Here is a 9,832-nt window from a genome sequence, read left to right as displayed (position 1 = left end):
ATAGCATAAACTTAAAACAAAAGGTTGGGACAATGTAAGGTGCAGAGCAGCCTGCCTTAGAAGTATAAACGCTATAAAAATTGCAAAGGACAAGCACAATAGTCAGACAGTAAGCAAGCAGCCACGTCACTATTACACAGCAATGCTGTCTACCCATGCTTGGTATATATAGCAACTGAACTTGGGCTCCATCTTTCGAGGCTGAGATGACTTAATTATTAAGCTGCACTATGTAGATAGCCGTACTTTTTCAAAAAACTAGAGCCCCCATAGAGAGATTGCTTCCTATACGTCACTGCCTGAGCCCTTAGTGAAAGTGCGTGGTAAAGGGTACAACTCAATCACCTGATGGGTCATAATTATTCAATAACGACTTGGATGTGTGTAGTTACATAACAGATTGCAACCAATAATTAGTACACTCTATAGATCAAGAGTGTAAAAACATTGCTGTTCATTTGCAAGGTAAGCATAAACCTACACATACATGTACCCGGATTGCTCTTTTCCGGATTTTATTGCTGGTATTAGTTTCTGCTATTTCTGCGAATGAGAGTAAAATCGCAAAAATGTGTACTCAAAGATTAATTTGTGAAACGCTATGAATAAGATTAATGTCACAACTTTAGCAGAAATTAATGCCAGCAAAAATGAGCTAAACAGTGAAATCGCAAACAAATAATTATACCTGTGAAAATATGTCACCTTATTATAGAGATTCAAATGACAATACCCCCCCTATTAGTAGAGAGGTCTCACATTTTTCGAGGTTTCAGGTCAATCCGCGAAAATTATATGCTTCAAAAATTAATTATTTGGCTCTATAATTATGCAATAGTATTATTTAATTTTCAAGCAAATAATAATTATAGATGGCTTATTATAACATGCAGTTACGTAGGCCTTTATAGTGAATCGAAGCGTGCAGCATGGTAAAAGGTTAATTGGGGTATAGCAACTCTAGCTATTGGGTCTATAGCAGATGGTAACCATACGTTGCAATTGTGTATAATATAATTATAAAACATTGTGCATATTGAAAGGTAGCATAAACTGTTGTTACAATAATTATGTAAGGTTACACTATTACAAATACATGCACTCAATTTTGTAGAGCACAGTAATACATGTAAGCGGTAATGCTTATAGCTGGTCCATTCAGGGAATTTGTCAATCACACTACAGTTACTTGCACACAATGCACATGTGCAAGACCGCAAGGTAAACTTGCTGATCAAGCATAACGCCCAAACAAACAGATAAACTCTATAAAATCTAATTAAATACAGGTTGACACTTCTTTGAATGTGTAAAAAAATGCATTTCTGTAAAGGTATGTACAAAATATGAAATAGAATAGTCTACTGTTCTCAACTGGACACACTTGAGCTTAGCACCTGGATACACTCAGTTAGGCCCTACAGAGAAGAGGGAATTATTATTACTACACCAGCCGTCACAGATGTGTGTATGTATGTACTACACAGTAAAAACACATTCGTTACAGTAACATAAATGAAACGCGAAATTTAATGTAAAAATGACTCTTAAAATGACACTAAAATACGATGATGCATCTCATATAACATAAGTGTTTTTACTGTGTAATCAGTCTATAAAGGTTCACCAATTATTTGTGTCAAAGCCTATCTTGTATATATAGGTCTGTTTTAGGCATACCTTTTTCATGCTATGCTGTAGAGCAGTCTTGCCAGAGTTGTCCTTGAAGCTAGTGTTGGCACCATTGGCAACCAGTATCTTAATGGCCTGAGGGCAGTTCCTCTTGACAGCAATGTGCAGTGGAGTGCATCCCTCCTTGTCCTTGAGGTTGAGATCACAACTATAGAAAGACAATTAATGTGCATGCACAATAGTAGCAATCGATAATTATTATGTATGTTTAAACAATGGTATTTGCGGTCAAGTAAACAGCATAGGATACATGTAGCTATTTTCGAGGGTATAAACTTTTGCAAAAAGACCATTGGAAAGAATTTCCCGGATTTTAACTCCTTTCTAGCGCATGCATGCACGCGATATTACGGTACATACTTAATCAACGAAAAGGCAAAACTTTATACCCTGGTAAACAAAGTGCAATGATTAATAGTGTGCATGTGTGAAGTGGTTTCAGGACAAAGCATTGAATGTACAGTATAGACACTCACCCTGGACTGGCTGCTAGGAGTGAGACAAACTCAAGATTGTTATCATTACAGGCTACGTGTAGTGCACTCCATCCAACTGTGTCCACCAGGTTCACATCGTTAGGCTACATAGGATGGGGAGGGGGAAAGTGACTATCAATAGATACGAAATGAAGTACATGTATAGTTTATTATAGCATACCATGAGGGGTCACATAATTATACACATAACTTAATTCTACTTAGATCGATCGTTCAATTTTAAGTTGTTTTCTGGAGCTCCTATAGGTTGCTCTCTTATAAACGTTAAGACTTAACTCTAGGGCGTTCAATGTGAAGATCCAAAGCTATGCACTGACTTGTACACGTACACACATCTACCCCCCCATTTAAAAACAGACAATAACATAGAGAGAGAGAGGGGTACTGCTATTATAGCTTACCACAGTGTCCACGATGACATGGGCACAGGATAGTTTCCTTTGCAGCACTGAATAGTGAAGAGCAGTTCTACCATCAACATCACTGATACCCAGATCAGCCTGCAGCATGTGCATGTATGTGTGTGTGTGTGGGAGAGGTTTAATAATGTAGCAACTTGTTATGTGCAAACAATTAATCAAAGAGAGAAAAATATGGAGTACATGGAGAAATAAATACAGGTGCGGGGGAAGTAGCTGCGTACTTGAAAAATAAATTCTAGGACTCTAATTATGTGGAGATAAGCATTTGATTCACACCTTAGCGTCTAGTAGTTTCTGCACATTGCCGGGGTGATCGGTGATGACTGCCATGTGTAGGGGAGTGCGATAGTGATGGTCCCTATCACTGATACCATGATTCTCGGTGGAGTACTTACACAGATACTCCAAACATCTGAGTGGATGGAGTGAGGGGGCGTGAGGGTGGATTGAGGGGAGGTTGTGTGTGTGTGTGTGTGTGTGTGTGTGTGTGTGTGTGTGTGTATGCGGTATTAGTGTTACTAACATGTAGTCAGTCAGGAATCATAGCTTACAATAAGGCCAAACACATGACAATTAACCTCTTCACTCCTATACTAGCACGTGTATAGTTATTCTCACTTTGGGTTAGAGCTCTTGGCTGTTAGATGGAACACAGTCTGTCCAGACTCTTCAACGAAATGGGTCAGTGCACCGTTTCTATGGAAACAAGAGAACACAATTATTATTAATTGGAAAGGTAATAATGAAATCATGTGAAGCTTATCTAAGGAAATCAACGTACGTACATGGGCTGCTGGGACTAAGTTCAAGTAACTTACTTTAGGAGTAGCTTTATGATGTCCTCATAATCCAGGGCAGTGGCCAATAGCAATGCCGTCTGGCCAGTTTGATTGGCAGCGTTCACGCCAGCACCTAGTCGAATCAGCTGGAGACAACACTGCAAAAGTATTCATAATTATTATAAATAGCTTCGATAATAAATATTATCATGAGCACATATAATTATTATAAATTATGCGGAAAATTAAGAAATAGCAATCAGCAACTACACTGAAACTGCTATAGCAAACAGAAATCTTAATTGGATTCAGAAAATACCACATGCAATGGATGTATGCATGTACATTTCACCTTCGCTTGTTTCCCAATGGCAGCGTACATGAGGGGGGTGTGGCCGGCAGTATCTAAACAATCCACACTTAGCTCTTTCACTAACACCTTCAGTCTAGAGCGATCACCTGTGGAGTGAGTGAGAGAGGGAGAGGAAAATAGCCGGGTTAAAATATTAATTTCATGGTCTGAAAGCAATCGCTATAGTACTCCCTCCCATTTACCATAGAGGGCGGAGACGTGTAGCTCAGTGGGAAAGTGTTCAGACAGTCCAAAGTGTTCTAACAGATCTCCTCCGATATCGAGGGAGGCCACCGAGGTAGCCAGCGAGGCCGTGGACTGAGAATCCCATTGGCTGGAGTAGGAGGGGCACGGGGGTTAGTAATAACATTGACACAACTAAACTATCACAATGTAGCCGCCAAAAAAGCTCGATCATTTTTAAAAAAAGTCACTCTAAAGTTATAGTTGAACTCTTGGGGAGTATAAATTAGGGTCTGAAAATAAATCGGCATGTAACCATTGATAGCCTTTCAAAGAGCTGCTAAAAGCATCTTATACTAGTTTTGTAATTGGACATTCTTATCTCTAGTTATCCCATCACAAAATTATATAGCTAATAATAGGTTAGGAGAAATCACCAGGCTATCATTGTAGCATGCACTTTTTCACCTTGACAATCCACTGGTGCTGTGTAGAGTTGCCCGCTGTGGGAAGGAGGATTTCCCAGTGAGACTGCCTAGTGACCCCCTTGAGGGGGGTGGGTGGGAGGGGTAATTGATACCCCCAGCCATTGAGTGAGGTCTGCATAGAGCAAGCATTACGAATATTAAGCAGGTATGTAGTACAATAATTATAGAGGTCATTAGGGTATCGTTTGTACTATACATGTACAGTCAGTTTGAGTACAGTGGAACCGGCCATCTTATAGTGGCTATACTATGAAAAAGACCAACTGCAATTAAAGGACAGGTCCCAAGTGAACAGTTTGTGTACAAATATCCCACTTCTATTTTGTTCCCTATCATCGTTGTTCCACTGTAAGTACAGTTGCTGCCCTAACTCTCCCCTTCCCCCTTAACCCCCGCTCCTGTACCTGGTTAGTGTGGGGGCACTCCGAGGTGGTCCTGTTAGTCTGGCCGCACTGAACTGGTAGTAGACAGAGTCCGACACAACAAATTGTTTCCGGCCTGTGGAGAGAGTGGGTAGGTGGGGTAAATTACAAGCCTCCTAATTAAAAGTGGATTGAGTATTCATTAAAATTTAATCCTTGGCTATAAGAAAAAAGGCCATGAAGGCAACCAAGTCCCAAATAGAAGCTACGTAGACCACAACGGCCAGATGCTTGTTCTCCAAATATACACAACACCTAAATACTGGATTCTATATTAATTTTAGACTATCTTGACTTGAAACTTTCTCTCTCACTACTTAAGGTGCCTGCTAATTGCATACCTTGTATCTCCATGAACACATTGAGGTCCATCAATCTCTGTCCCACGTCCTGTATGGGGAACACATGCACTGTCACTAAAGTGTATAAAAGGCCATCTCTCTATACAATGACCAACACTTGTTAGCTATACAATGTGTCTGTTTTATAAAGTGGTTCCACTGTAACCCCTCCCCTTCTAAATTATTACCACCCCCCCTTCACCTGAGCGGCTTGTACAGTGGTGACGCCCACCATGTTCTTGAGGAACCACTTCACACACTCAGAGCCAGTGAAGATGCGCACACCAGAGTGGAGCTCCTGTATCCGTAAAAAGTGCAAAAAACATTATTGTTGGTGCTTACAAAGAATGTGTGTGTGCAAACGAACAGTGTTCTCATAAAACACATCTCTATAATTATAATTATAGTTTGGGAAAGTTCTTGGAGTCAGTCAAATGACTGCAGTGTGTGTTTGTATGGGTGGGTCACCTGACAGGGGATGCCGGAGGTGGGATGGGCCAGGGCTGATGCGTAATCTCTCAAAGCCTCAGTAGAACTATTATCCTGTGAATAAAGAAGTTCTGTCAATCAAAACAAACTTAGATAATTATACGTCCTCCTAACTTGATATACAGAGCTATACAATTGTACAGTAAACAATATTGGCCACTATAGAATCAAAAGCTATATAGGACCACTCAAAGTTACAGGATCACTCACCAGATGAATAGTCTGCTGGTTGGGTGGTGTGTGGAGATGTGGTCGTGTAGAGTGGGCCCATCCCTGCCCTGGCATACCCGCACGAAAGCTGTTGAGCAGGAGAAAGTATAGTAAATTGCTACTAACGGCCACCCCAGAATAAAAGCTAACTGCGATATATTGTGTACCTATCAAGAAGCACCAACTCTCTATGACTTTTCCCACAACGATACCCATCACAAAGTAGTATACTCTAACCCTCTCACAAGCGTTAAGTTTCTAAGTTTCCAATCAGGACCCATGCAATACAAGGTGGGTTGATTTGTTAACGTCACTACGTAACTGACGTACCTTCCAGAGGCGGAGAGCACATCGGCACTGGCGAACCTTCGTGGTACAGTGGAGAGGAGGGACGGGGGAATATGTGCACCAGAGGGAGGAGGGCGGGTGGACAGGGAACTGGGCGCTGCATGCATGAGAGGGAAGATTCCGTATTTAATGACATTCACATAGACGATAATGTGTGCCCATGCAGACTTTTTGAGGTGGTGGCTATTTCCAATACTCAATCAGACAAATTTGCTTAAGAAACTAGGCTTAGGCCCTATATAGTATCGATCACTACCGACCAGTGGGCCAGGTATACTCCTGCTATTGCAATAGTGGAGTGAAGCCAATTTGGGATACACCAAATAAAGTGACAACACGCAGGGTATAATTTATAGCAGGGATATTAATTGGCTTACGTGTTATTGGTTTGGTTGCACTGTTAATCCTTCTGACAGGTCTGGTAGGAACTGATGCAAAACAAGAACACAGATCATAAATTAAAATGGAACCGTATACTACAGTACAGTCACATCATCCATCAACTAATATAATACATTGTATGTGTACCTTCAGTACTTGCTTCACCATCAGTTTCATCCTGCATGTGAATAATTTCATGCAAGTAAAACCAGATACAGATCTTGTGTTATAATCATTAACTCTTACAATTGCACTTTATTCTCACCTTCCCTCCGTCTGGTTGAAACTCTGTCCTCATTTTGGCAAAGTATTCTTTTTGTTTCTGAATCTCTTCTCTCTCAGTCTGTAATCTGTGAGGTCAAGCGAAAATACCACAATTATTACCAAACACAATTCTCCAGAACGCTTCAGGTAGAAAAACTCATTCAATAATTTCCAACGCTTGTACACAGTGTGTCTCACTACAATACGTACTACCCGTCACTTCTATTTCAACCGTATATAGTAAAATAAAGCTTAATTTGGAATGCGCTACTTCGTCTACTTGTCACTTCACAGAACACTTTAGCAAATCACTCAAATTCGTGGTACTTTTCAAACCTATGTCCTTTTAACAGATGTATCGCGAACTGTACGAACTTACCAGCAATCTGTCTCTATTATATGTTTTGTTCCAACAATTGTTACCAAACACTACCAAACACATTCCCTCTGTGTAAACACTATTCTAAAACAAGCACATGCATTCCCAGTACATACATATCTATCTCAATACAAACACGTATGTATTTTATCCTACACAGCTAGCGATGCTTGTATGTCAGTCAAGCCACCCAGTTCCTTCTTTTTATATCATCACCTCACACGAATAATAATACAAAGGCACTACCTCGCAATGCTTAACACATTCCCTGTGTACACACACAGTGGCCTATAATTAAGTAGTGACCTATAGCTAGAATCACTAACCTTATCTTCTCATCTTCCAGTTCCCTCAGTCTCTGTTCCATGGTCGACTCTGTTTCCCTTTTGAGTCGAGCATGCTCCTGGAGTTTAATGTAAAAACACACTTATAGTAACGTTGAATCTATGCGGTAAAATAATTTCGTAGTTTTAATTTTTGTATAATGCTCAATATACGAAAATTTCTACCATAGGCACCACCTCAATTTAATACATTCCCGAATATAACCCGCTATACTGTATAATGATCTGGCCAACCTTTTGCAGAGCTTGTTTAAACTCTGATGTTTCAGTGACCTCCTCACCACTGTACAGTACCTGCATGTATAGTGAGTGGGTATCTAAACAACACAATGTATTTTTAAGCCTTAAAATAAATCATTCTTGCAAAGTGTTTTGAGCTTTTTGGTATATCTATGTGGTCGACAACTTCATATCCAATTACAAAACTAAAGGTAGCTCTTTAAAAGGCCTATATTAAACTAGCAATTGCTTTCGGTCGTTTTCACCATTTCCTCAAGATGGGAGACTTTTTGTAACAGTTTCTCCCTATCACTCTCGGCCTCGGATACTCGTCTCTGGTGGGCTCGTAACTGTGACAACACCTCCTCCTAAGAAACAGTGAATAAAATTCTGAATCAGCTCTAAAAATATTTCTTGCTACAACGTCATATGCAATGAGTATTATTATGCATTAACTAGAGGAGCTACATGTACTAGAGCGCTCTCAAAATTGCATGAGGGGTCACATGCACTTAAACTACTGTGATTAAACATATATAATTATACGTATACCTTCTCTTTTTCAGCTTCAATCTTTTCTTTCTCCAGTTTCTCAATCTCCAATCGTCCAGAACCATCACCTCTGTGGGCCATTGATTATCATGCAGTTACTATTATTATTGAAATGGAGGGGTGGGGAAAGCATAGCAGTGTTGTTTTAAATGACAGGCAGATATGTGCTCAGGATTTTCGATTCAATACGCACATGCATACGCCTCTTTCATGTGGTGAACTTAGCCTAAGAGGTGGTGATTTTTGTCTCGTACATCTACCACCACCCACCAGTGTGGGCACACCCCAGTACGTGCATGCGTGTAAGCAAAAATGGTTTGGCTGGTTACTTGTCTAAACAATTGAGTTGTGTGGCTGACCTCTGTTCCAACTGCTCCTTGAGCTTGTGTATCTCTTTCTGGTAGGCTGAGAGGAGAGCTTTCTGGGAGACATCTTTGTTCACCAGAGCAGTGTTCTTGATGTTCTTGGCCCTGAAATTAACATGAAGTGTGTTAACGTACAGTATACTACAGCTGCAATACACTACATGTCGCACTAACTACTTTAAAAGTTTATCATTGCTAAAATGAGCGTGGAATCGACATTTAATTGTAGAGATGATCTACTGTATAGTGGAATCTATGTATAATCACAGGTAACAAAGTGATGGGGATATAGACACATAATTATTTGTACCACACACGAAGAAATAGGAAGGCCATGCATGCACACACCTCTTTGCAAATTTGAGTGTGTTCATAGACTCCGTATAGCACGACGAAGATGCAGTTACCGTGGCAATGAGCGTTGTTTTACAGTTACCCCCGAGGCAGTCTTGCAGTATTCGTGTGAGTTTAGAGTCTCTGTACGGGACATACTTAACACCGGGAGTCGTGAGGGCAGTAACAACCTGTGAGGGTGTGTGAATGGAGGTGGGGGCCGGGAGAAGTGTGAGGGTGTGGGGGGAGTGGGACCAGGGAAATTAAGAGGTGTGTGGGGTGTGGGTGTGGGGTGGCACGGGGGATGTGTGTGTGTGTGTGGGAGGTATATACTTAAAATTAGTGTGGGGATACCGCATTAATGGATGCAAATAACTCCAGTTACAGCAGAAAGCTATACCGTATTACTAGAATATTTTGTGGGTGAACAACTTTTGCGAATGAGCCAAATCAGCAAAAAATTGACCCTTTTCAATATAACTATTGCGTTCTGGCAAGGATCGTGTGTATTTATAGGTTTTGCGGATTTTATTGTTGCGAATTGATCAACCCTCGCAAAATTTGCAAATATGTGATGCTCGCAAAACATTCTAGTAGTACGGTATAGCTAGTACCTCCTACAAACTGCATGCATGCTCGCTCACCTTCCCGAATGTGTGGAGTGAGACGTTGATATTCTTAGTTTCTTCTTGCTGCTTGCTCTGAGCATCTATGTCCAACCTTGTGATGGCATTAATTGATTGAGTGTTAGTATAGATGAATCTTACTCCTA

General features: G+C 40.6%; 1 protein-coding gene across 3 annotated transcripts in view; it reads right to left on the bottom strand.

Moving 5' to 3' along the window:
- LOC135334732 (uncharacterized) overlaps positions 1 to 9,832 on the bottom strand; it is a 40,347-nt gene that overhangs the window by 24,463 nt on the left and 6,052 nt on the right. For 2 of the 3 annotated variants that reach the window (XM_064530031.1, XM_064530017.1), the window contains exons 8-32: positions 9,705 to 9,780; positions 9,076 to 9,251; positions 8,722 to 8,832; positions 8,363 to 8,432; positions 8,077 to 8,178; positions 7,826 to 7,885; positions 7,574 to 7,650; positions 6,870 to 6,954; positions 6,752 to 6,782; positions 6,601 to 6,651; positions 6,206 to 6,320; positions 5,876 to 5,963; positions 5,645 to 5,719; positions 5,379 to 5,474; positions 5,177 to 5,225; positions 4,818 to 4,911; positions 4,394 to 4,525; positions 3,946 to 4,076; positions 3,743 to 3,849; positions 3,430 to 3,548; positions 3,230 to 3,307; positions 2,888 to 3,023; positions 2,591 to 2,689; positions 2,169 to 2,272; positions 1,681 to 1,840 (exon numbers count right to left, since the gene is read on the bottom strand). In XM_064530031.1, coding sequence (XP_064386101.1) covers positions 1,681 to 1,840; positions 2,169 to 2,272; positions 2,591 to 2,689; positions 2,888 to 3,023; positions 3,230 to 3,307; positions 3,430 to 3,548; positions 3,743 to 3,849; positions 3,946 to 4,076; positions 4,394 to 4,525; positions 4,818 to 4,911; positions 5,177 to 5,225; positions 5,379 to 5,474; positions 5,645 to 5,719; positions 5,876 to 5,963; positions 6,206 to 6,320; positions 6,601 to 6,651; positions 6,752 to 6,782; positions 6,870 to 6,954; positions 7,574 to 7,650; positions 7,826 to 7,885; positions 8,077 to 8,178; positions 8,363 to 8,432; positions 8,722 to 8,832; positions 9,076 to 9,251; positions 9,705 to 9,780 — 2,422 coding nt within the window. Of the gene's footprint in view, positions 1 to 1,262; positions 1,419 to 1,680; positions 1,841 to 2,168; positions 2,273 to 2,590; positions 2,690 to 2,887; positions 3,024 to 3,229; positions 3,308 to 3,429; positions 3,549 to 3,742; positions 3,850 to 3,945; positions 4,077 to 4,393; positions 4,526 to 4,817; positions 4,912 to 5,176; positions 5,226 to 5,378; positions 5,475 to 5,644; positions 5,720 to 5,875; positions 5,964 to 6,205; positions 6,321 to 6,600; positions 6,652 to 6,751; positions 6,783 to 6,869; positions 6,955 to 7,573; positions 7,651 to 7,825; positions 7,886 to 8,076; positions 8,179 to 8,362; positions 8,433 to 8,721; positions 8,833 to 9,075; positions 9,252 to 9,704; positions 9,781 to 9,832 lie in introns of those variants that run through there. The other variant, XM_064530024.1, reaches the window with a different exon arrangement.

Source organism: Halichondria panicea, chromosome 1 (assembly GCF_963675165.1).
Source record: "Halichondria panicea chromosome 1, odHalPani1.1, whole genome shotgun sequence".
NCBI lineage: Eukaryota > Metazoa > Porifera > Demospongiae > Suberitida > Halichondriidae > Halichondria > Halichondria panicea.
Note: the sequence above shows the minus strand (reverse complement) of the source record. Positions and strands in the feature narration are given on the sequence as shown.